At 38.9% G+C, this 26,755-nt stretch overlaps 1 protein-coding gene and 2 long non-coding RNA genes across 10 annotated transcripts in view; 1 reads left to right on the top strand and 2 right to left on the bottom strand.

Annotated features, from left to right (window-relative positions):
- Positions 1–781: 781 nt before the first annotated feature.
- LOC141495852 (uncharacterized) lies at positions 782–8,201 on the bottom strand. Its single transcript, XR_012470877.1, has 4 exons — positions 8,102–8,201; positions 7,842–7,897; positions 7,430–7,517; positions 782–972 (listed from the first exon to the last, which is right to left on the bottom strand). It is a non-coding gene; the product is annotated as an uncharacterized LOC141495852 (long non-coding RNA).
- Positions 8,202–8,279: 78 nt separating this feature from the next.
- On the top strand, positions 8,280–25,602 carry LOC141495846 (mitochondrial potassium channel-like). Of its 6 annotated transcripts, XM_074197639.1 has the most exons (5): positions 8,341–8,360; positions 9,251–9,365; positions 13,642–13,985; positions 15,276–15,440; positions 19,349–25,602. In XM_074197639.1, exons 3-5 carry the CDS (start codon positions 13,677–13,679, stop codon positions 20,135–20,137), a joined length of 1,263 nt encoding a protein of 420 aa, XP_074053740.1. In that variant the 5' UTR covers positions 8,341–8,360; positions 9,251–9,365; positions 13,642–13,676; the 3' UTR covers positions 20,138–25,602. The 6 variants fall into 6 exon arrangements, with proteins under 6 accessions (XP_074053743.1, XP_074053740.1, XP_074053742.1 ...); XM_074197642.1 differs by lacking the exon at positions 9,251–9,365 and having other exon boundaries at positions 8,280–8,360; XM_074197641.1 differs by lacking the exons at positions 8,341–8,360; positions 9,251–9,365 and adding an exon at positions 8,577–8,671.
- LOC141495853 (uncharacterized) overlaps positions 13,292–26,755 on the bottom strand; it is a 111,942-nt gene continuing 98,478 nt past the window's right edge. For all 3 annotated transcript variants that reach the window (XR_012470878.1, XR_012470879.1, XR_012470880.1), the window contains exon 4: positions 13,292–15,669. This is a non-coding gene — a long non-coding RNA (uncharacterized LOC141495853). The remainder of the gene's footprint in view (positions 15,670–26,755) is intronic.

The raw sequence follows: 26,755 nt of genomic DNA, 5'->3' as shown, positions 1-26,755 counted from the left end.
AATCTAAAACTTTTACTTTTAAATACTTTTATGACCCGATTCATACCTTTCTAGTCTTTTTTATACTCCACTGGCCTCCTTACTGTTCCTTGAACTTGATCAATACTTGAGCTTCTGACTCCAGGGCATTCTCACTTTGTCCTTTCTACATAATGAACTGCTTCATTTCCTAGCTTTCCTGAAGTGTCAGCTAGAATCATCTTCTGCAAAATGCCTTTTCCAGTACTCCTTGCATGCTTTTTCTCTGAAATTATCCCCAATTTATCCTGTCTGCAACTTGTTTGCCTTTAATTGTTTGCATTGTCTCCCCTATTAAGACAATGAACTCCTTGAAAGCAATTATGACTTTTTGCTATTTTTTGTATCACAAGTGCTTGTTATTTGAATAATGGTCAAGGCGAAGATTTTTGGAACTGAGTTCAATTTAAAACACTGAAATAACATCTAAGAAAATACATTAAAACTTCAACTGAGTATTCTTCCCATAGTACTCTAGTTTCTTCATCAGGATCTAATATTAAGGGCTGGTTTAACTAGAGCCCAGAATTTGGCACTAAGGACAGCCATTTTTCATTTCTATACCCATAGTATCTTGATTATAATAATGAACATAATACCAAAGAAAAAGTACATTCAACCATCTGGTTTAATTTTGTATACAATGTTATTTAACCTAGAAGAATATCAAGTAGAATAAATCAGAGGGCATTTTCTAGATTGGGGCAGCTCATCCTAGCTTAACATGGAAAAAGAATAAAGAGAATACAAGTGATCACTGTGATTTTTAAAAAAAAAAAGGTTTATTACAATATACAATCATTACGATGTCACTTAATCTTGGCTGCAGGTGGCAACAGATGTTGAAATAGGAAATGCAGATGTCACAAAGCGAGAAAAAAAACGAACAGGAATCACCATCTTATCTACACAGGAACATCTACTTTTTGCCAGATTTCTTAATCCCACCACTGGCTGTAAGAAGAAGAAAATATTAGAGATGAAGATGCTGGGGGGTTCATCTCAGGCCAATATGCCCTAATGAACTACCTTGATTTTAGCCAGAATTACAATTCCATACTGTATGTCTTACTCAAGTAGGAAGTTCAACAGCTCTTATATCCTTTTTTTACTCACACTACAAGCCCTTCCCCTGGATTACTGACAGAGCCCAATTGGTCTTCCCCTATCCCCAAACTTTCCCCTCCTCCATATGCTACACAGTCAAATTCATCTATCTGACACGCAGGTGTGATTATGTTACTCTACACAGGAATTCAGCAGCTCTCCATTATTTTCAGGATAAAATGTTAACTTCTCTGTTGAACTTTTGAAGTTCCCTATAAAGTGCTTCCAGCCTTTCTTTCCAGTCTGATTATAATCCCTCAGGTCTCATAATTACCGACAAATTTGCTGACCTGATACCTTTAAAAGGAAATTGGAGAAAAACAGAAGGCCTGAAAAGTTGTTTAAAATTGTGGAAAATAGGTTTATAACAAAAGGCTATAGTTACTGAGATTCTTTGGCTTAGAGAATACTTTTGAAATGTGAATACTTCTAATTTATCTCTCTTAAGAAATCTCCTAATCACCTATACTTATGTAGCATTTTACAATTTTCAAAATGTTTTCCTCACAGTAATCCTATGAAAAATGTAGTAGTGCAAGTATTGTCATTCCCACAAAAATGAGGAAACAGGTTCACAGAAGTTAAGATGACTTATTCATAACCACACAGAAGTAAATGTCAGATGACATACAAAAAGTTAAAAGAAGATCACATTTAGCAATGTCAAATAAATAGCATTGAACATAGGTGGCAAGAAGAGAATGAACTGGATAAAACTTGATTGGAAAAGGAATAGCATGGGGTGGCTAGGTGGTGCAGTGGAAAAAGCACCGGCCCTGGAGTCAGGAGTATCTGGGTTCAAATCCGGTCTCAGACACTTAATAATTACCTAGCTGTGTGGTCTTGGGCAAGCCACTTAACCCCATTTGGCTGGCAAAAAAAACTAAAAAAAAAAAAAGGAAAAGGAGCAGCATGAGCAAAAATGTGGTGAGAATGGTGAGGAGACTTGAAGGGCAGAGGGCTTAAAAAGGACAGTGGGAAATAAGGCTGGAAAAGTAGATTTAGAATAGATTATAGAGAGACCTGAAGGCTGGGCTACAGACTTTGAACAAATAAACTTGTTACTTATAAATATTTAATTAGTATGGTTAGGTCCAAGGAAGAAAACAAACAGGGGAAAATATAGTTTTTTTAAATGATAAATATTTATTTACATATTCAAAAAGTAATAGTTAAGGCCACAATTAAGCAAAATGAAGAGGATATAAGGAAGGATATAAGAATATATGGAAGATAAGGTAAGAAGATGTGGAAGGATAGAAACACTGACATCCACTGCAGTTATGTGTGGTGTGTGTATATTTATAAGACATTATTAGTATTGTAAAAGAAATAACATAGTAAAGAAAGAGCATTATAAAGACAGTGTGATGTAGTAAATAGTGTTAGATTTGGCTGGAAGACCTGGATTCAAATGCAGGCTTAGACACCTACTAATTATGTTACCCAGGGCACATCACCTAACCTAATTGTGAAAATCAAATGAAACACTTCAAAGGCCTCCTGGATCAACTATCAAATGATAAAAGGAAAGAGAATGACTATATGTGCAATATGTTTTGCTTTGCTGTACTTATGTGTTACAAGAAAGGCAGTCATTGGGGAGTGACCAATGATATATACATTTGAAAGAAAAGTATATTAATAAATCATTTTTTAAAAACAACAGATGGTCAAAGATTGGTTTGGGAAATGACCTTAAAAGATTAGAGATCAAAGGAAAGGCTAGAGGAAAGGCAGTAGGATGATTAAAACTGAGGATATTCCTGTTAAATCAAGATTAACTGCTAACATATTATGGGACAGGGAGGTAGCTAAGTGAATAAAATACTGTTCTTAGAGAGAGGAGTGGACCTGAGTTCAAATTTGACCTCACTTATTTGCTGTATGACTCTTGACAAGTAGCTTAACCCCAATTGCCTCCCCCACCACCCTAACACTAAACATGCCAAATTAAGGATTTAAGATTTATTCATGAGGGAAAATCCAACCACTATTAAAACCTGCATATATACACGTGTGTGTGTGTGTATAATTTAGTTTAATGAATAATATGACTCTTACGGAGTTTGTGACTTTCCCTTGGTCACAAGGCAAGTCTTTCTATCTCTGAATTTTTAAAGCCTTCTAACAATCAACAAACTATTGTCTTTGCCAGTTAAGTACCCCTCCAGTCCAGAGTTTCTGAAAAGCTGAGCTAAAAATACTACCACAGCAACCTACAAATTGTGTCTATAGCTGGCCCAAGCAGATTATGAAGTTGATAGCTAGATGTGTTGGCAAGAAATGTGATATACTGCAAAGAGCAATGGGTTTGCAATTAGTCCCACTTCCCATGCTCCTAGTCTGTTCTGCCCTCTAGTTCCAATGGGCTCCCTCCCTTAGAACCTGTTCCAAATCTGTCTTCATGCTTTTCCATATTAACCTGGTTCCCCAAGAAGTGACTGCATTTTTACATCCCTGGCCATATTATTCAGTACTGGGTTGCTCCTTCTTTTATAACCACCAACCACAAAGAACTGGGAAAACCACAATCCTTGCTTCTCAATGATAATTCTAGATTCTCTACACCCCTTCCTTCCCCTCTCTCTCATCATTTGGCAATCTTTCTTTCTTTTTGTAGGCTTACTTCATGTCTGGATCTCTCTTTCTAGAACTGGGATGCAGATTAGTCAGTCCTCTCTAGATCATTTTTTTAAGGTTTTTTTTTCAAGGCAAATGAGGTTAAAATGGCTTGCCCAAGGCCACACAGCTAGGTAATTATTAAGTGCCTGAGACCGGATTTGAACCCAGGTACTCCTGACTCCAGGGCCGGTGCTTTATGCACTGTGCCACCTAGCTGCCCCCTCTAGATCATTTTCCATCTCTTCTCAAGAAGTTCAGAAGGTTTCCTCTCCATGTAAAACCTGCCTTCAAACTTGAGGACTTGGAATTACACTTGGATGTCCTCTCAAGCATCCTGGTGTTCCAATCTACCATCCTCTTCCTAGTTTCATTCATCCAACTGCAACTTTACTCTCAGCCACAGAAATGGCCTTTCACTTGACCTTATTGTAAAGCATAATGTTCTACAACACTACCACCTCTTATTTTTCAGTCTTTCCCCTTGCCTCACTTCTCTTAAACTTCACTAACATCTCCAGTCATTCTAGTTTCCACTGCTTTTCCCCCCAGTCTCTGTCTTCCCTTCCAGTCTCTCATTCCTTCTTTGCTCTTGACATTATAGTTAAATCCATCTATAGAGCCCACTATCATTGATTTCCTTGCTCCCTTGTCCTACTGTTCATGTCTCACTCTGGGTCATGATCATGACCTACTTTCTCCATTTCTACTTATTGCTAAAAAGCTCAAGTGGAGATGTAAATGGAAAAAAATAAAATACTATTAATTGAAAAAACCTTCAAGTGGAGAATATTGCAGAATCCTGCCAAATAAATCAACTACAAATTTACTATATGCTAGTACAGTAGCTAGTCTAGACCCAGACAATTCACACTATTCCTCAGCCACATTTCTGCAGTCTATTTTCCAAATCCACTTCTCATATAGGTGAATATTCACTATTGTTTATCTAGGACCTATATCCACCACACCACTCCCTAGCCATCTTCTTGAACCTTAGGATTCTCCTTCCCTCTTTCCACTCTCCAACCCCGACTCTAATAACAAACTCAACATTACCATTCTTGAAAAGGAGTATTACTCTCTCGCCCTTGATTCTAATCACCACCCTTCCAAAACAATCTTCCTTGACCATTCCTTTCTATGTTTCCTTGTCTTTATTGGAAAGCAAGCTCCTTGAGAGCAAGGATCATCTGGTTAGGTTTGGCCTAATGCAGTATTTGGCTCAGTGTTCAGTGTTCATTCATTCATCTATTCTCAACTGGATCCTTACTATTACATGGCAATCCTTTTATTCCTCTAACAGTTTATTCCACTGCACATTGTTGAGTATAATACTATTTGTTCCCTCTTAGCAGATCTCATTATGAAACTATAAAGGTCACCAATAATGAACTCCTTTTTCATCCCTATTTTATACCTCATTTCTCTCCATCATTCCCCATTCTCTCATTTGCTCCAGTTCCTAACAAAAGGCAGCTCTTCTTGCCAAGGTCCACCCCTCTACTTGCAACCTTGATTCCATTCTCAAGTTGTCTTTTGGATCTCATTTCTTTGAACATCCAATTTCCTTTCTTCATTTTCTTTCTATTTGATTTTTTTGTGTCTGACACGTATGCTCAGGTCTCTACCATCTTTAAAGACCCTTCACCTGACCCTGCTATCCCCTTAAGTTATGTGCTTCTTTTAAAGTCAAACTGACTTCCTCACCCAATGGCTTATATTTGTTTCCTTCATTTCTTTCTTTCTCACTCCTTCCCTGGTGACCCGTTTCAAACCTCTGTAATCTGAAACAGCTCTTTCCATGTTCACTAATAATCTGTCAATTTCTATGTCCAATAAACTTTTCATTCCTTAGACTTCCTGACCTCTATTGCTTTTGACACTGCTGACTGCCCTCTCTTCTCTAGTTTCTCTTTATCATTTATGTTTTTGGTAGCCATTTTCTTTCTCTAAATCCTTTAAGATTTTATCAGTTCCCATGGATTCAGTGGTTATTTCTCTGCAAATGACTCCCAAATCTATTTATGTAGCCCTGTTCTTCCTGAGCTCCATTTCTCTATTTTAAAGATGTAGATAATTCCACCTAAATATCTCATAAGGTTTCCCAAATTCAGCATGCCCCAAACAGGACTCTATCTTTCTCCCTATCACTTCTCTTTAATTTCCTATTTCTGTCAAGGATACCACTAACCTATTGTTCACTCACACTGGGAATCTCAAGGTCTTCTTCAACTCTCCACTCTTTCATCCCTTTCAGCTAGCCAGTCATTGCCAAGCCTTGTTCATTCCACCTCCATAAAACTCCTTGCATCCAGGCCTACCCCTGCTTAGCTCCTGAGACCAGAAACATTCAGGGCAGTTCTGATGGACTGTATCATATCCTCCTCTATCCTTACATTGGCACCATTCTAATTCAGGTCCTCATCATCTCTTCCCTGAACTATGGCAATTGCCTCTTAAGGGGAGCAGCTACCAATTCTCTTTTCTAATTTATGCTCCATCTTATCTGTCAAAATTTTCCTAAAGCACAATTCTAACTAAAACACTTTATTTTCTTTATTATTTTCTTTATTTTGAGTTTTACAATTTTCCCCCTAATCTTACTTCCCTCCCCCCACAGAAAGCAACTTGTCAGTCTTTACATTGTTTCCATGTTGTACATTGATCTGAACTGAGTGTAAAGCACTTTATTTTCAAGAATCTCCAGGGGCTTCTTGTTGCCATTAGGATTAACTACAAACTCCTCTTTGTGGCATATAAAGTCTTTCATAGTCTGGCTCCAGCTTATCTTTCTAGGTTGATAATGCCTCCTCATAAACTCTATTTCTCAGCCAAACTAGCTTAATTGCTGTTTTTTCAAACATAACATTCCACCTTTGAATGGCTGCCTCCTAAAAGTGTGATCACTCATTCACTTTTTCTTTTTAGCATCCCTAGCTTTCTTTCAACCTCAGTTCAGTTTGCACTTACACAAGGACTTTTCTCCTTTATTCTTCCAGGGTTTTTGGTCTTCCTCTTCTGAAATTTCTTTGTACATTTGTGCTTAAGAGCAGAAACTTTTTTTGTCTTTGTTCCTGAGAGTTCCTTGTTCTGAATATAGTGCCTTTCACATAGTAGATTTTTAAATAAATGTTTAAAGTGAATTGATTTGGGTTTCAAGTCTGGGCCTGCCACTTACTAGCTGTGTGCCCAGGCAAGTCATTTCATTTTTCTAAACTATGTCTTACTAATGTATAAATTGTTATTGGTTGTGACAACTGAAATGAGATCAATGCTTAAAAGGACTGTAAGCATACCAGCTATCATCATCATCGCCATCTTTATTATTATGTGTTTCAATCAGAAAGTTAAGATTTAGTTAAAGTTAAAAAAAAAACCCTACAAGATTTAGAGGTGCTGTGGTAATATTTTTTGCACTGGAAACTGCACTTGAATTTCTGAATTTTTTATCTTTGCTAATGAGTACTTTTTTTTTTTTTAGGTTTTTGCAAGGCAAACGGGGGGTAAAGTGGCTTGCCCAAGGCCACACAGCTAGGTAATTATTAAGTGTCTGAGACCGGATTTGAACCCAGGTCCTCCTGACTCCAGGGCTGGTGCTTTATCCACTGCTCCACCTAGCCGCTCCCTAATGAGTACTTTCTATAGAAATTCAAAAGACTAGATTTCTCAACAAACTTACCAAGGGGTCCCTTCCCAGCAGCTTTTGCTTTTAACTCTTCCAGTTTCTTCTGTTCTTCTTTTTGTTTCTGCTTGAAAGCTATGTCTTCCTAAAGAAAATGTGAAACACACTTTTGAGGCCCCAACTGAGAGATTGTAACTGTTACTACTGGTACTGGTCCCAGAGAATGCTGATAGTTGGAGATGAACACTTGGAAGCCAGTGGGGGAAGGGGGAGCAGCCTGCCCTCGGGGCTCTGTCCCAGTCCTTTTTCCCCCAGTCTAAGCCAGTAAAGGCCACTCTCTTCCTCCAGCGTTTGAGAGACTGGAGGTTGGATGAATACCCCAGTTGCCAGGCCATTGCCTCCCACCAGGGTCAGGTGGCTTAATACAGAACCCCGAACGACCCTATTACCCCCCGTCCGGACGCCTCACCTCATCCATTTCCTTGGTTTGCTTCTTGGGCTGCTTCAGAGGCTTCTTCTTACCACCTGTGAGGGGACACAGGAGGCCCGATGGGCATGGTTGGTGGAAGGCGCCTTTCCGCCTCCCGGGCGGGCCCCTCGCTGCCTGGCCTTAAGGAGATGTGCCTCCTCGATCTGGCCCCTTGGGCGTGGAGGGAAAGCTCGGGCCCTGGACCCCACGCCGGGCGCGGCTGCCACCTCCCCGTCCCCCCGAATCTTGGGGTCACTCACCCTCGCGACCGGACATCGTGCCTGCTGCTCTGCTTCCCGGAGCCTCCGCTCTGCCGGAAGTGGAACCTTCGGACCCGCCCCTTCCCCTCCATCGTGGAGCTGATTGGTTCCTAGTTTGAAAAAACGGGGCGGCGACTTCCGCGTCGGGTCAGAGGTCGTGACCCGCCGGAAGCCGGCTTCTCGGAGCTTGCCGGGCTCGGGGCCGCGCGCCTCCCCAGGACCCCCCGGCGAGGGCAGCCGGGCCGCTCCGAGGGATCAGGTCAGGCCCGCCGGCCCGTCGGCAGACCGGCCGGGGGCGCGCCTGCGGGGGGCCAGGGGGAGCTTTGTCCGCCAGGGCCCCGCCTCCGCCGCCCCTGCCCGGACCGGGAGGGCCCCCGGCCGCGTGGCGGGCGCCAGGCCTCGCCGGGCCGCAGGCCCCTTGTGGCCCACGCGGCCCCGGCCTTGGCCCAGCACCGGGGGTTCAGAACGGAGCAGGCGGCGTGTGGCCCGGCTCGTCTGTTGGAGAGCAGGGAGCGGGGCTCCGGAGGGCGGGACGCGCAGGTGACCCCTTTCCCAGCCAGTACCTGACAGGTGACCATGAGTAGGTGGCTTCTCAGGGCTGTTTTCAGTGTTCTCTGCCCGGACCAAGGGCAGGCTATGGAGGAAAGTGCTGCAAGGACGGGACCAGAGTTCTCGTTTTTGTTTCTTTCCCCCAATACATACTTGATAAAGTTTGACAGCGACCCGCTGTGTGTTTAACTGTTAGCTACTTCAAACCGGACTCATCAGCATTTCCCTCAAAACTTCACTGTTGAGAGAACCGCTGTTGGGTCTCCTCACTGTCACCACCACGTCATGTCTTTCTCCGTGCCATCTCTTGCATCTGTGCCCCTTTGACAGTGCCACCGCCCCAGCCAAGGCTGCCATCCCTAAGGCCTGGGCTCTTGCAGTCGTGCTCCAGTCCACCCTTTCTTCAGCTGTTCTAAAGCAGAAGTCTGACTAGCAGTCTGTTCTGTAAATTCCAGGAGCTCCTTGTGGCCTCCAGGATGAAATGGAAATCTTGTTTCTTAGCCTCCGGCTGTTCTTCAACCCTCACTCCCAGCATCTTCACCAGCTCCACCTGGGCCTGGGACTCCCTCCTTATTATCTTTTCTTGTTTCTTGGTTTCAGATCTCAGCCAAAGTCCCTCCTTTTCATCTTGGTGCCTTTCCTCTTAGTCTACCCTGTGTTTCTCTGGTCAGAGAGCAAATTATCTCTTGTTAGACCCTGGACTTCTGCAGGGCAGGTATTGATTTTTGTCTGCCTTTGTATCCCCAGTACCTGGTATACAATAGACACTTTGGAAATGCTAGCTGACTGACTGTGGGGCATATAACACGTGTTCTCTCTGTGACCCTACTGAGGATTTTCTTGGTAAAGATACTGGACTACTTGGCTATTTTCTTCCCTAGTTCTCCTGAGGCAAACAAGTGAAGTGACTTTCCCAGGATCACTCAACTATTAAGTGTCTGAGGCCAAATTTGAACTCAGGGAAAGATGAGTCTTCCTGACTCCCAGTCCAGCACTGCAGCCACTTACCTATTTAGCTTTCTCAGAAGTGGCAATACCTGAATTCAGTGCTCTTGTGTTATACTAGGGGAAGATCTGCCTGCATAGCAGCTCTAATGCAGAGGATAAAAGAGTGATAGCAAATTGACCTAGACTTTTGTCTATAGATACTTAGTGGAGTTTTGTTGATTTATTGATAGGAAAATTAGAGAAGACTTCATGGAGAAAGTGATACCTCACTCAATCTTGAAGAGAATTCTGAAAGATAGAGATAAAGGAATTCATTTCAAGCATGTAGGATAGTGTGTTTAGGAAATATCTAGTAGTACATTTGACTGGGCTAGAGAAAGAAGAGAAAATGTGAAATAAGAGAGAATAGGTAAATTGGAGCCAGATTTAATTGAGTTGTGCTTGTTTAAGGAATTTATATTTTATTCTATGGACAACAGGGAGTCACTGAAAGGTTTTGAACAGTGGAGTGACAATATCAAATCTGTACAATAGGAAAATTATTTTGACAGGATAGAAGAGAGTGTGGAGGCAAGGAGACCATTACAATTCTATTTAAATAATCTAATATAGAGGAGGTCTGAACTAGGCTGGTAACATTGTGAATGGAGATAAAAGGATATGAGTGGTACACTGCAGATTAGTGATTGGCATGGATTAGTCGTTGAACACCTGTTTTGTGTTTTAAGAAGTGTAAAATTAGTGCTCCATTCATTATCAGACCTGACTGTATTCTGATAGAGAATATTTCTTAAGGTAGGTAGAAATGTGTATTAGGAAATCAGAAATAGTGTTTGCAGATAAATGAATACTATTTAGGCATTTGGAAATGAACACCTATGTGTATTTCTCCTGAAAAGAGAAAGAATCAAAGAGGACATTTTCTATATGTTTGCATGAATCACTGCTGTTATTCCTCTTTTCAAGAATATTGTAGGGTGGCTAGGTGGCGCAGTGGATGAAGCACCGGCCCTGGAGTCAGGAGTACCTTGGGTTCAAATCCGGTCTCAGACACTTAATAATTATCTAGCTGTGTGGCCTTGGGCAAGCCACTTAACCCCATTTGCCTTGCAAAAACCTAAAAAAAAAATATTGTAGTCTTTCCTGCCTTTTTGACCTGATATTATTTTTGATTGCCACTAGGTGTCACTATAACAGTCTGTCTTAGTGATCAGATTTTCATATTTGAATAAATTTGGCTGACACAATACAGAGCATCTTTTTTTTTAAGGTTTTTGCAAGGCAATGAGGTTAAGTGGCTTGCCCAAGGCCACACAGCTAGGTAATTATTAAGTGTCTGAGACCGGATTTGAACCCAAGGTACTCCTGACTCCAGGGCCGGTGCTTCATCCACTGCGCCACCTAGCCGCCCCAATACAGAGCATCTTTTGGCAGTCTTTAATAGACATGAAATAACAGGATCAGGTGGGTAGTGGTTGAAGGAAGGAACTTTACTTGTTGGATAATGGAGAAGATTCTATGTTTGAATAACTCAGGTTCTTTCCATTTGCTTAGCAAAAACATCCAAAAGACTGAAAAAAAAAAGGAAAGATTAAGCAAAATCAAATCTGTTGAGCCTGACTGAGCAGTGACTAAGAGAAGTAGTGGAGGAAGGGAGAGATTAGAGGACTGAAATGTGAGATGCAGGAATCAAATAGCCTGGGAGTCCTGTGATTAAATGAAATTAAGAGGGAAAAAACTGGACAAAGTACAAGGAAAAAAACATTTTCTGTGAAGACTTGATTTTCTTCTATAATTGTCTCCCTCCAAAGAAAGGCAGAAGCTACCTTCCTTGAAACTACACTTCAGTAGTCATTGAAGTTTCTTATAGACTGTCTGAACCTTGAATCATAAAGCATACCTTTTTTATTTTCTGAGGGAAGATTAGATTCTGGCTGTGAGGTAGTTGATGGCACTTTTTTCAGAAATGAGACCCAATCCTAGATGTTTCCTGAAATCCTATGTCAGGTTTCTCCAGGGGATTTTTATACCTCACTAGGCTTACTGAGCTGTTGTCCTCGTGTTTCCCTCCAGCTTGTCATCTTTTTATTAGGAGTTATAGTCTGAGCAGGCCTAGGCATCCTTTTCCTCAGGCACAAGATTCATCCATTTCATTAACAGGGATATACCTGTTCTTGAAAAGTAGCCAGAGGTTTTGTAGAAAAATACAGGCTGTGAAAGCGAGGACAGTGTATACTATTTGCTGTTTGTGTCCCATTAAAGACAATATATACAATAAAGAAAATACATCAATACATTTTAAAAAAATTAAATGTACCATTCCTCTTCAGAAGTGAGGTTTATTGTGAGGTTTATTATTTATAAAGATTTTTTTTTTCCCCACCTTTTGAAATCTTTATAACAGGGGCGGCTAGGTGGCGCAGTGGATGAAGCACCAGCCCTGGAGTCAGGAGTAGCTGGGTTCAAATCCTGTCTCAGACGCTTAATAATTACCTAGCTGCGTGGCTTGGGCAAGCCACTTAATCCCATTTGCCTTGCAAAAAAAATAATAAAATAAAATCTTTGTAACAGGGGAAGGCTTGCTGAATAGGAAAGAGAGAAGGAGGGATATGTTCAGGACTTCATGTGATTTTTAGGGGGGATTCTTATGAATAAGGCATTCTTATGAAAAGGGAGAAGGAAGAAAGGGTGATACAAAAATATGGAACTCAAACTCACGAATGTTGAAAACTATCTTTGTGAGTAATTGTAAAAATAATAAAGAGGAAAAAAGGTATTAATTAAAAATTTTAAACAAAGAGACAGCTTGGCCTAGTGCCTACTGGGCTAGTCATGGAAGAAGGAAGAAAGACAGGGTACAATTTCTACTTCCAGTTCATGGGTATCAGATGTGTGACCATGGGCAAATCATTTATCTCCTTAAAGTTTCAGACAACTCTATAAGACAAAGTCATAAGTCTGAACCAAAAAAAAATTCAAACTTAAATCTTTTCAGTGATGGAATTATTAATTAATCCATCCATTCTGGAGAGCAATATGGTAACCATGCCCAAAGAGCAATAAAACTCATGATGCCCTTTGACTTAGCAATACCAATATTAGGCCTATATCCAAAAGAAAAATCATAAAAAAATGAGAAAAGTCCCACATGTTCAAAAATATTTATGACAACTCTTTTTTATAGTGGCAAAGAATTGGAAATTGAGGGGATGCCCATCAATTGAGGAATGACTGGAAAAGTTATGGTATATGAATGTTGTGAAGTACTATTCTGTAAGAAACCATGAATGGTCAGACTCTAGAGAAGCCTGGAAAGAATTACAGGAACTGATGTTGAGTGAAGGGAGCAGAACTAAGAGAGCATTGTACACATTAACAACAACATTGTGAGTTGATTAAACTATGATGATGCAGCTCCTCTCACCAGTTCAGAGATCTGGGACAACCCTGAGAGATCTACGAACAACACCATCCACATCCAGAGGAAAACAAAATGAAACAAAAAAAACAACAAAAACCCTTAGAATCTTAATGGATATTATGCTCACTTTTTAAAAGCATCTCATGTTTTTCCTTCCTATCCTATGGTTTTCTTTCTTTTCCCTTAGTCCTAATTCCTCATACATAAAATGACTAATATATGAACATTGAACACAAATGTACATATACAACTTTTACTAAACTTTTCACCATTGAGGGGGAGCCAGGTAGGAAAGGAGGGTAGTAGAAAAATGTGTAACTTATAAATATGCAAGTGGATGAATGTTGAAAAACTTATAATATGTAATTGGAAAAAATAAAATATCAAGCACAAATAAGTTTTTTCATTGAACCATTTTACTTGAAAATTCTAAGAACCATTCTTCAAGTAGAGGAAAAACTATTCTATAGACCATCATACCTAAGGAATGTTCAGTAAATATTTAATTTGAATGAAAATATTTTGTTTAGACATTGTTCTGTCTCAAGAGTTAGAAATGCTTCAGCTTGGTTTTGTGCTTTTTCTTGTTTCTGAGTAGATATATTCTGTATTTGTTTTCCAGTGTTCCTCACTGTCTTGCATGAATTCTTAGGCTTAATGATGGGGCATACCAACATTTTTGTGATGCCATATATCATGAGTTCACCCCAGAAGCTTGGGCTGAAAAGCCAAGGATTGAAACTCTTTATCGTTAGGACCTTCTGCAGCCCAGGTCCCATCCAGCCCAAGGGGAAAACTTCAACAAAAACTTCTATCAGACTGTATCATAGACTCACTGAAATGAGTCGAGTCCTGGGACAGAATCTCCAACAGAGAATATCTTCTGCAGCCAAAACTTGGTGGAACCGTTATGAGGAGTTCGTTGGGATTAATGAAGTTCGAGAGGCCCAGGGAAATGTGACTGAGGTATATATATATATATATATATATATATTATAGGTGTTATACAGATGAGAATCTAGAGCTCATCTCTTTTTTTTTTTTTGCTGTAGGTCTTGCTATGATATGTTATTTTTGGCCAACACCATTTCCAGCAATGTTGTTTAAACTATATCCAGACTTATCTTTTGACTATCAAGCTTCAGCTCTGTGGTGTCACTGACTTGGAGATACTGAATGTGGGTTTAGCCTTTCACCCAACCAAACCACTGCCATTTTCCCCGTCTTAGTCCCTGGTAGAACCTTTTATACAGTTAGGTCCAATAACTATCTCCTCTGTTGGATGTTGAATTGAAGGTGTTTCTTTGCATGTAAAATGATTTTATGGCTCTGTACTTAAAGAGCATTTATGAAGGGTAATAATTGAAAATATATGCTATATAGAGTGTCTCAAAAATCTTTGTGCTGATTAAACTTTAAGGACTTAAAACGGCACTGACAAAAGTCAAATCCATTAGTGCTTCATTGGAATCACATTTTCACATTTCCTTTCTTTCTACAAAAGCAGTGAGAATAGTTTATTTACAAAACATTAGAATTTATGGCACTTTCTAAACAGGCAGAGAATTGGGTAAATTTTCTACATTTCTTGTGTATATGTTTACCCACACCACATCAGCGGATTTTCTTTAAGTTTCATTTAAACTTTGTTACATAGTTATTAAAAAATTAAATAGAAAGCTTCCTTTCTGCTCTTGGAATGTAGAAACATGAATGAAGGAAGAGGAGAGAGTAGAACTAGGGATAGAGGCTGAGCCCTAGGTTCCCTCTCTTGTAGCTCTTCGAACATTGACAGCAGAGTACACAGTATTGAAATTGAAACCTTAGACACTAACTAGCTATGTGATTTTGGGCAAGTCACTTAACTTTGGTCTGCTTCAGTTTCCTCCTCTATAAAATGAGGTCATAGTAGCACTAACCTAGAGTTTAGAGGATCGAATAAGATGATATTTGTAAAGTATTTATAGCACAGTGCCTAGCATGCAGTAAGCACTTAATAATTGCTTATTTCCTTTTCTTTTTTTCATTCCCCTTAAAGCATTGAGAGATAAAGTTGTGTGTGACATTTTTGTCCTTTTTTAACATCAGTGGCTCCTACCAAGGATAAAATAAAAATAGAAGGAAAGCAGAATTATACTAGGTTAACCTGAGAGCCAGTATTTACCTGGTATAACTGCATTCTCAGGACTTCACTTATTTTAGGAAAGTAGTTCACTCTAGAAAGGAGGACAGACTTCATTTCTGTTTTTCTTGCAGGCAGAGAAAGAGTTCATGGTGGCTCGAGGAATTGTCCGAAAGGCTAGAGATGACCTGGAAGGTCACCAGGTCAGACTCAAAGAGATTCGGGATCGCTTGGATCGAGTTTCCCGGGAAGATAATCAGTACTTAGAACTTGCAACTCTGGAACACAGATTGTTACAGGTAGGATAAATCTGGAGGCTCCTGGGTAACTCTATACCAACTAAGGGACAGTCTGGAGTTTCCTCTTAGGGACAGAAGTCTGGATCCCCTAATAAGTTTGTGTTGTTAATATACTCAGGAGAATTGTCAGCTGTATTTGCCTCTGTAAATAGGTTAGGATGGTTAAACTTGAAAAGATCGATTTATTTTGTGACTTGGTCATTAGCTCTTCAAGGAGCATTGGTAGAACCTAGGGAAGAACAGGAAAGAAATCACCATTATATTAAATCCTCTATTGGTATCCTATTGTCATTCATTAAAAATTAATATAATAACATTGATGGGCACTTTTGAATACTTCCATATTAACCAATTAAATTAAAATATTATTAGTACTCTTCTACTGGCTTATTTCCCATTGCCTAGAAATATAACTTAGTTTCATCTATCCAAAAAAACAGCCAACCAACCAACCCTTGTCTGGATCTTATCAGCCCCTCAAGCTGTATTACTCTTCTCCTTCTTTGCTAAACTCGTGGAAAGAATCTATGCTTGCAGTTTGTTCTTTTCTTGCCGTCTATCTCTATAGTCTCTGACTTTAATCCCTACTACTCCATTGAAACAGCTTTCTTTAAGGTTACCAGTGACTTCCTCATTATGGACTTTATAGCTTCTTTTCAGTCCTCATCCTCCTTCACCTTTCTGTATCATTTAACACTAGTAGCCATCCTCTCTCCTTCAGGATATTCTTTATTCTTTTATCTTCCATGACATTTTTTTTTTAGGTTTTTACAAGGCAAATGAGGTTAAATGGCTTGCCCAAGGCCACACAGCTATTCCATGACATTTTCTCCTCATTCTTCTCAGCCCTCTTTGTTTCAATCTTCCCTAGTTTATTGTTTTCCTGTGGGTATTCACCAAAACATAGTCCTTGATCCTTTTATGTTTTTTCTATTCCTTGGCTATCTCATCTATCCAATTATCATCTTTCTGCTGATAACTCCTAAATCTACATATCATTTTCAGTCTTTCACCTAAATTCCAATCTAGCTGCCTTAGCTGCCTGGTAATAAATTATATGTATGTACCACTGACTTCAAATTCAAGATGATCACAACTGAACTCCCCTTTAAACTTGTCCCCATCTTTCTTCTCATTTTTCTCTTATTGGAACTACCATTCCCCTAGTCTGTCCCATTCCAAATCTTGGGTTCATCTTTGTCTCTTCCCTTTTTCTCATTTTCCATGTCCAAACAGTTGCTTAGTCATTTCAGTTTTCACTTAGACAGTATATCATTCATATATGTTCTGTCTCCTCTACTCATATTGCCATTCTCCTAGTTCGGGCCTTCATTTGAGTGAAGGTATAGACAGTTGTAGTAGCCTAGCTGTTCTATTTCAAGGCTTAATCCTCACACATCTGACCATTATACAACCACTGAATTAACATTCCTTTTTTTTCAGTTAGTAGTATTTTATTTTTTCCAACAACATGTAAAGTTAGTTTTCATGTTCTTTTTCTTATTAAAATTTACTTTTTTATTTATTCCAACTCCATGTAATGGTGGTTTTAAAAAAAAATTTTTTATATTTTTCTCCCTCCCTCCCTCTGACAGAAAGCAATGTAGTGTAGATTCTACATCTATAACCATGATAAACATAGACCTGTATTAATTATGTTGTGAAAGAAGAATCACATCCAAATGGAAGAAAAAAATTAGAGAGAAAAAATTATATCACTCATAAGACAACTTTTTAAAAAAAAATTGAAATCTATAAACTTTGGTCTTCATTTATACTCCACAATTCCTTGTCTTGATATGGATGTATTCTCCATCACAAGTCTTTTAGTATTGTCTTTGATTAATATACTGCTGAAATGATCAAGTTCATCATAGTTGATCATCACCCAGTGTTGCTCTTAGTGTGTATAATATTCTACTCACTTCATTCAGCTTTTGTTCATGCATATCTTTCCACACTATTCTGAAGTCCCATCCCTCATGATTTCTTTTAGAATAATGTCCATCACACTTAAATACTACAGTTTGTTCAGCCATTCTCTAATTGATGGGTATCCCTTTAATTTCCAATTCTTAGCCACTAGAAAAAGAACTGCTATAAATATTTTTGTATCTATGAGACTTTTCCCCTTTTTTATGGTCTCTTTGGAATATAGACCCAGTAGGGGTATTGCTGGATCAAAGGGCATGCACAGTTTTACTGCCTTTTGGTCATAATTCCAAATTGCTCTCCAGAAAGGTTGAATCAGTTCCCAGTTCCACCAACAATGAAAGATAGTTTTCAACATTCATTTTTCAAGATTTTGAGTTCCAAGTTTTTCTCTTTTTCTTCTTTCCTGCCTTCCCTAAGATAGCAAGCAATCTGATATAGGTTATTCATGTACAGTCCTGTTAAACAGATCTCCATATTAGTTATGTTGTGAAAGAAGAATCAGAACAAAAAGAGAAAAATGATGAGAAAGAAAATACAAAAAGTTTAAAAAGGTGAAAATAGGATGTGTTGTCTTGCGTTCAGATACCATAATTCTTTCTCTGAATGTGGATGACATTTTTCATCATAAGTCCTTTAAAATTGCCTTTGATCACTGTATTACTGAGAAGTAAGTCCATCATAGTTGGTCATCTCACAATGTTGTTAATGTGTACAATGTTCTCCTGATTCTGTTCACTTCACCTAGTATCAATTTATGTTAAGTCTTTCCAGGTTTTTTTAAATCCGCCTATTCATCATTTTTTATGGAATATTCCCTTATATTATATTCAAATTCATATATACATAATATATATTATATTCCCTTATATTATATTCAAATACCACAATTTGTTCATCCATTCCCCAGTTTTGCCACCATAAAAAGAATTGCTATAAACATTTTTGCACATGTGGATCCTTGTCCCTTTTCTATGATCTCTTTGCAATACACATACCTGGTAGTAATATTGCTAGATCAAAGGATATGCACAGTTTTATTTCTCTTTGGACATATGAATTAACATTTCTATTGCATTGATTAGATCATCTTTTTAAGAGCTCAAAAACTGAGGATAAAAGACAGATTCCTTTGTTCTATCATGGAAGTCCCACTATCATATAGCTCCATGTTGTCTTTACAGTCTTATTTCATGTAGTGCTTCTCATGTACTTTATTTTTCATTCAGATTATGAATTGACCCTATTTATAAGATTAGGAAGGAAGAGCCTCTCAAATCCCTTCAGCTGTGATTGGAGGCTCCTGATCCTGATTTTCCTACCTCTGTCTATTTGTAAAGACCATCCATCATGCTTGGTACATATTCATTTCTCCTTTCTAACTTCCTTTTGAAATCTTTTCCTTTTAAAAGTGACTCAGTTCTCATTTCTTTTATGAAAACTTCCCAGATAATCTTCCCAGTGAAAGTGATCACTCCCATGTTTTCACCTAGCACAAAGGCTTGTGCCTCTGCCCTTAGGACCTAAACTTTGTGAGGGCAGGAATTGTGTTATTTTTCATTCTTGTATTCTCATTGCCTCCTGTAGAAGTTTGACCATAGGAGACACTTCACAGATCTGTGATATGGTAATTTGCTTCTCCTTTCTTAGTCCTTCATGGTTTACACTCAGGACATGTCTCTTCTCTATCCCTTCCCCATTTATGTCCTTGATGGAGGGATGAGAGACAAAGTAGTGTAGCTATAGTCTACTTTTTGGCTTTCTGTAGACATAAACTTTAGAGCTTTCTTTTCTTTTCTTTTTACTTTTTGCAAGGTAATGGAGTTAAGTGACTTGCCCAAGGTCACGCAGTTAGGTAATTATTAAGTGTCTGAGGCTGGATTTGAACTCAGGTCCTCCTGACTCCAGGGCCAGTTCTCTCCACTGCACCAGCTAGCTGCCCCCTAGAGCTTTATTTCTATTTGTTGTTTCTGTAGGAAGAGAAGAGGCTCCGAACAACCTACATTAACTCAGAAGAGTCAGAACGAGAGAAATTTTCCCTTTTTTCTGCAGCAGTGAGGGAGAGTCATGAGAAAGAGCGAACACGAGCTGAAAAAACGAAGAACTGGTCCATCATTGGTTCTGTTCTAGGAGCTGTGATTGGTGTTGCTGGCTCCACCTACGTGAATCGAGTAAGATTGCAGGAGCTAAAGTCATTGCTTCTAGAATCACAAACGGGACCCATGAGTCTTCAGGAAGCCATCAAAGAACAAGCATCCAGCTACAACACACAGAATAAGGATCTCAGCAACCTTATTGAACAACTTAGGAGCTTAGTGCACACTGGAGTCAAGGTATCCTCTGGAACTGCAGAAGGTGCCACCTCTGCTAGAGAAAGTCTCTTGTCTCCTAAAGATACCTACTTGCTTTCAGCCTCTGTGAAAGAGCAGCTCAGCCAAGCTCAGCAGGTCCGTTCATGTCTAGAGAGTTTACGAGAGCAGCTTACTGACCTGGACCAAAAATTCAGTCAGATGGTTTCAGAGGTTCAGCTTGTAAAGGCTGCAGCCCGTTCCCAGCTTGCAGAGCAAGCCAACCAAGCTCTGCTAGACTCTTCAGTGGACACCAGGCAGTCTCTGGTTGCCCAGGGCTTGATCCTGGAACTGTCAGATATGGAGCAGAGGTTGGAGGCCCAAGTGAACAGGAACTCAATCTACAGCTCTGTGCTGACTTGCACCTTGTTTGCTGCAATGCTTCCAGTGCTCTACATTCTCTTCAGAACCAACTAGCCAGCTCTGGAGGGAAGCTCCAGTGAGGAAGAGAAGTTCTTGTATTTAGTCATGAGCCCTGGAGGAGAAGCCTGGAAGAGGAAAGAAAATGGCAGCAGGCTTTTCTTTTTTCATCTACAGATTGACATTTGTAAAATTCTAGCTCCCATTTTACATTGATTTACATTGATTTTCATTGATTTTCAAATTTTGCACTTACATGACATGTTCCACAGAGGGAAAGTCTGAGATTATGTTATTGGAAACAATTTAAAAATTTTAAATTATGTTCATTGCTAAAATTTACATGACATCTTACAGTTTACAATGCAACTTTTTAACTTTATCAATTGATCCTTATAACAGTATGATATTGTAATGAAAGTCTAAGCCAATTTGGCTGAAGAGATTCAGAAATTGCACTATCAATTTAGAACTCTAAAATTCTATTAACTTTAAAATTTACCTTTCATAGTGCCTGTGTTCTCTTTAATTTCTCCCCCGGTATTCTCTACTGTTTTTTTTTTACATTCTATGTTATTTTTAGTATCATGCCACTTTGTGTTGAAATTATTTTTGATGCTTCATCTGTCTAAATTTCTAACCTTGGTTTTCATTTTCCTGGCCTTACTTGTATTTCCTAGGCCTTATTGTGGCTTAAGTGTTTATGGGGTATCTGGTTTAATGACCTGGGAACCAGAATTCCTGGATGCTTCCCTACTGGCCTCCGCTTCCCTTTATGACTTAACTGTTCCCTTCCATCTGTCAGTGTTCCCCTTAGCTTTTTTTCCTTTTCACTTTCCCTGCAAACTTGGGAAAGAATTTGTCTGATACTTGAAACAAAGGGAATTAGGGGTGGGATTTTGGGTTTGTTGAGAAAATGTGAAGCCATTTGAGTTTAGGTGATGATGGATTATATTGTATTGGCAGTAATTGGAGTTTGCTAAACAAACAGATCTTTGCCTATAGGGAAATAAGATTTGGGCTTTACCAAAGGGTGTGTATACCTTCTTTCTCTACAGCCTGAAGAGGCTCTCTGAAAGTAGCTCTTTTTGCCTAAGGCAAGATTGGAGGAGAGCTGGCAAAGTGTATTCCTTTGGTAATGTGAATTGAAAAGCAGTGAGTTGGGTGGGGTGAATTCCAGAAGTGGAAGTCACCTCGCTAGTCAGACTGGGGTTGAGGAAGGGGGTGGGGGGGGGGACAGACAGGTTGGATAGTGGCAGATTCTGTTCTGAGTGAACCCCACCCTGACATGCCTGCTCCAGTACCGGAGGGCTGCCTGCCCTTCCTTCTCAGACAGTGGGCTTGCTCTAAATCAGCATTTCCTTTGTGTTGTTAGGTAAGAACTCATAGTTGAATAAAACATATTACTAATATGGCCATTTTTTTGGTCCCATCGTTTTTTTATTTGGAGAAATTTGTGGAAAGCAGTATTTGTCCACTCCAGAGGAAGAAAACTGAGGGATAGCACCATCAGGGGCTTGTTACAATTATATGCATATTGTAGTTGTGTATTAGTGAAGCTTGAACCTCTCAGCAAAGTGACTTAGCTCTTTGATAGGTTCTTTCCCCATGGTGGAGCCTGTTGCTGATCAAATCCTTGAATAGCTCTAGGGGATGTGCAGCTTTCTAAAGTTCTAATGCATATTGATTCAACATACACTTAATAAGTACCTTTATGCAATATAGTATGTTAGGCACTGAACATGTAAATAAACATGGAAGATTTCCTGTCCTTGTCATAAATCAGAATGTCAGAAGAAGGAAATTTGAATTTCTCATAGCCCTACATACTTTCTCCAACACTCCTGAGTGCTATCTGAACTAGATTAAAATGTAATTAGGCAATATTTAACATAACAAAAATATAATAAAGTATAATATTTTATTTTAAAACTTGTCAGTTGAACTCACAGAGATCTTTCTGTTTGGATTAGTGGCTCCCATTTTTATGTTTGACAACACTGTTCTAGAATATCCCTGACAAGTGGTCAATCCAGCCTTTATTTGATGACATCCTATAATTTAGAATCATTACCTCCTGAGGTAATTGCAATTTTTTGACAACTCTTAATTGTCAGATTTTCTCTAATCTTGACCCATAAATATACTCCTATTTGCCTTGATCCTAGTTTTGCTCAGTGGGGCAAAACTAAGGAAGCTCTAGTTCCTCTTACACATAATAGCCCTTCAAATACCTGAAGATGACTATTTTCAAATAAACATGGCCAGTTGTCTCAGATCATCCTTAAATAGAAAACTAGTTCTTTTACCGTCTTGATCACACTCTACCTTGACCAGAACGTTATGTAACCATTCATTCTGGACATTATGTTTCTTTTAGTTTGCTCTTAGTGTTGCATTAACTTTTGGGGGAACCATGTGTCACACTGACCTTATAATTTACTAATCTCAGATATTTTTATATAAACTTGTCTCTGTGTCTTTCCCATCTGTACTTGTATGGCTGATTTTTTTTTAACTCAAGTATACAACTTCACATTTCTCTCATTAAATTTCCTCTTATTAGGTCTGGCCCATCATTCCAGCTCCCATGAGGAATTCAGAGGATCATTTTGAATGGAGATCCATTTATCTAAAATGTTATTCCAGCTTCATATCAGAAGCAAATTTGATAAGCATGCCTTCATCATTCAAGGCTTAGATAAAAGTGTTGAACAGAACTAGGCCAGGGGGATGATTTAAGTCTAGTAGGGGAGATAAGAGCCCAAAGGATTACAGTGGAATGTTAATTGCCTAAGAGAAGTACAATTCTGAACATTCATGGGAGGGAGACTGACTATAGTGGCTATAAATGAAAGCTTCATGATTAGTTTACATTTGAGCCGGGTTCTAAACTCATAAGATTTTGATCTGAATATAAGGAATTAAATTAAGGAAAGTTATAAAGGTGTGAAAGTTTGAGGAATCTTATTTGCTTAGTAATACATTAAGGGGAAAGTAATATGAAATGAGGTTAAATGGATAGTTTAGGGACTGATGAGCACCTTGATTCCAAGCTAAGGAGTCTAGACAATGGGAGTTCAGGCTACTGGGAGACCATTAAAAGATTTTAGAAGAGATGAGAGTAGGGGGTGGGATGGAGAGCCGACAGAGTTGTATATTACTATCCCTATAGTTACAATGAATTGCCAGAACAATCCAAGAGATATATCAGTAGAGGAATGGGGGTGGTATCTTTGTGGACTGGTTTTCCTAACTTCATCTCCCCAATTTGCTGCCCTGAAATCTTGCTATTTTGTAGCTATGGTTCTCTATTACCATTAAGCACTGAACTGGACCCCACCCAGCGCTAGAGATTCAGATATAAGAACTCTTTCAAGCAAGACTTCCTTTACGAATAAAGTCTGCTATTAGGACCTTGAAGAGTTCCCTAGTGCAAGGAAAAGAATTTATTCTGCTATCACAAGGAGCCTCAGTCAAAAAATGCATTTCTATTCTAATTCTAGTGATAGAGGACTTAACAGCTGCTAAATAGAAAACCACCTGCTCCTTTGCTATCACTCCCTGTTTTCAATACCAGCCTCCTCAACCTTATCCTTCCCGTACCATTGTGCCCCGTGGAACCCTTGTTCATTGTTAACAAACTTCCCTTCATTCTATACCTTTATCTACTGTACTCTTTTCATATTCCAGCACTCATGCAGGTCTAGTTTCCCTTTGAAGGGGTCTCTCTATCCTCTGGATATGTCTTCTGTACTCTTTGACATAATGGACCAGAGAAGCAGGCTCTTTACTTCTCAATGCCAATTCCAGACACCCTCTCTCAACCACTATCTCCTTTGAGGTTTTCACCATCCAAAAATAGCACCTTATCCAGATCCTGGATATGTATGACCTTCCAGGTCATTGTCTGTACTTACTTAGTCTTCACCCTAGCCCCTGACCTATTTGAAGATATCAAAAAAACATGTTGCTGTGTCTTCAAACATCCTGGCTTCCCAAGTTGTCAACCTTTAGTCACATAACTGATCCCTTTACCTCTGCTACATACAGATATGAAATGTGTCTCTTTCCCTCATCCCTATAAAACCTTCGTCTGATCTATCTCCTCAAGCTATCACCCTATATTTCTCCTTGCTTTCAGAAGAGAACTAGAAAAACCTTATCTGTAGTCATTCTTCCCATGTTCCTCTTACTTCTCATTCCTTTGTATTCTGGTTTCTGAAGTTGGGCAAGAACATCAGATGCTGCCACGTCTAATGATAAACTTCTAGCTTCTGATATTCTTGCCCACCTTCTCTAGGATACTCTCTTCTCTCTGAGTTTTTGTGACCCTTCTCTCCTGTTTTTTCTAGTTGTTTCTGGGTTTTTGTGACCCTTCTGATTTTTTTTTCTACTTGTCTCTGGGTTTTTGTGGCCCTTCTCCCGATTCTCTTTCTACTTGTCACTGGGTTTTTGTGACTGTTCTTTCCTGATTCTCTTTCTACTTGTCTGACTACTCCTTTCATGGATAATCATCTCTACTTTTCCCTGATGTGTTTATGTATCTACCCCAGGCTTTCTTCTCTACTTGGTGATCTCATCAGCTCCCAAGGCTCAACATCTCTATGTGATTATCATTTTAGGTCCACATCACCAATAGTCTATTGTACATGTTTAATTGGATGTCCATTAGGCAACTCAACATGTTTAAACATGTACAAAACTAACTCATCTTTTTGTAAAGTACTTAGTAAACATTTTATAAATTTTACCTTCTCTACTATTATCTTTTCCTCACAGCTTTTCCTTTTCCTAACTTTCTTAGAACTTTTGAGGGTATGATCATTCTTTTGGTTACCCTTTAACTCTTCGTTTTCTCTTACCTCTTATAGCCAATCAATTGCCTAGTCTTGTCGAGTCTATTTCCAAAGCATTTCTTACCTCCATTCCTTGTCTACTCAGGTGGCAACCACGTTGGTTCAAACTCTCATCATTTCTTGCCTAGACTACTGCAACAATCTCTTAATTGGTCTCCCTGTCTTGTTTCTCCCCTTTCTGATTCATCTTTCACATACCTTCCAAATTGATAGTCCTAAAGCACAGGTCTAACCATGTCACTCTTACCTCTAGAGTAAAATACAATCTCCTGTCAAACATTTAAAGTTGTTCACAATATGGCTCCAGCCAATTTTTCCAGATTAGTCATATACTACTCCATCTCATGGACTTGACCTCCAGTCTAGAATACTTAATACTCCCCAATCTGGATGGTCCATCTCCTTCCTACTTACTTCTGACCTGGAATGCTTTCTTTCCTCAGCTTCCTCAAAGAATCCCTTTACAAGATCTGTCCTCATCTGCCCAAGTTCTAGGGAAGAAATTTTGTATATTTTCTATTTCCTAATATGTCCTAATATGGCATGCTATTTCCCCTTGTAAATTTCTTGAGGGCAGGAACATGTTTATTTTTGTTTTTCTATCTGCATTATCTTAGCATATTAGATGCTGTTGATAAAAATGCATTCTCGTATCTCTTAGCTCATGTTTTAATTATTATTATTATAGCTCTATATTTTATTATTATATAATATATAATTTATATAATATGTTATATAAATATTATTATAGTTCCATTCTATTTCTCTACTAGACTATAAGATTCTTGAAAGAATCTTTTATAGCTTAATAAATCTTAATTCTCTTACTATTTCCCTCGTGCCTTCCATAATACATTGTAAATAACAAGCACCGATTGGTTGTTAAGTGAATTGGAGGAGGAAGAAAATAGCAGAAATACTTCAAGTCCTTGTAATAGTTCATGTGAAGGTTAATGAGAAGTGACAAATGGAAAAGAGGGAATAATATGAGAAATACTAAAAGGTAGAGTTGGCAGGACTTGGGTCTACTAGGAAGAAATCAGAAGATGATTTCATTTAACCCAGGCAACTTGGAGAATAGAGGGCAGAATTTGGAAGTTAGTAGGAAAAAGCAAGTTTTGTAGGAAACATGATGAGTTTGGTTTTAGATAAGTATTTATTGTATGTGCCATGTATATAGCAAGTACTTTAGGCTCTGCAGGGGTTGCATCATTTACATAATAAAAGCTGGGGGGCAGCTAGATGGCGCAGTGGATAGAGCAATGGCCCTGGAGTCAGGAATACCTGAGTTCAAATCCTGCCTCAGACACTTAATAATTACCTAGCTATGTGGCCCTGGACAAGCTACTTAACCCCATTGCCTTGCAAAAAATAATAAATAAAATAAAATAAAAATAAAAAATAATAAAATCTGGCATTATAGAGAACTAAAATATTTGTAAAGCACTTTATAAACACCTCATTTGATCCTTACAACCTTGTGCTAAAGGTACTTAGAGATATCATTCACATTTCGCAGATGAGCAAACTGAGGTATAGAGAGTTAAGTGACTTGACCAGGACTATTCATCAAGTAAGCATCAGACAAGGGAAACTTTTAATCCTATTATCTTCCAAACTTCAAATATAGCTCTCTACTCAGGTGGGTCAAACTCAAGTAGAAACAGAAAACAGCAAATTAATATCATGCTTTATTGTATTTTTATCTATTTTGTTTAGCATCTCCTAATTACATTGTAATGTGATTACAATGTTGTGGGCTATAGGCCCACATTTGTTGTACTACATAAGTCGTATAGTTATTCAAATAAGAGAC

The sequence above is a fragment of the Macrotis lagotis genome, chromosome 8 (genome assembly GCF_037893015.1).
Source record: "Macrotis lagotis isolate mMagLag1 chromosome 8, bilby.v1.9.chrom.fasta, whole genome shotgun sequence".
In the NCBI taxonomy this organism is placed as follows: Eukaryota; Metazoa; Chordata; class Mammalia; order Peramelemorphia; family Peramelidae; genus Macrotis; species Macrotis lagotis.
The sequence above is the reverse complement of the archived record's forward strand: the minus strand, read 5'-3'. Positions and strand labels throughout refer to the sequence as shown.

What these genes read in the sequence shown, in the direction of transcription:
- LOC141495846 (XM_074197637.1), top strand. An exon ending in CCCAGGGAAATGTGACTGAG is followed by an intron (nt 13,986 to 15,275) that starts GTATATATATAT and finishes TTTTTCTTGCAG; the next exon opens with GCAGAGAAAGAGTTCATGGT. An exon ending in TGGAACACAGATTGTTACAG is followed by an intron (nt 15,441 to 19,348) that starts GTAGGATAAATC and finishes TTGTTTCTGTAG; the next exon opens with GAAGAGAAGAGGCTCCGAAC.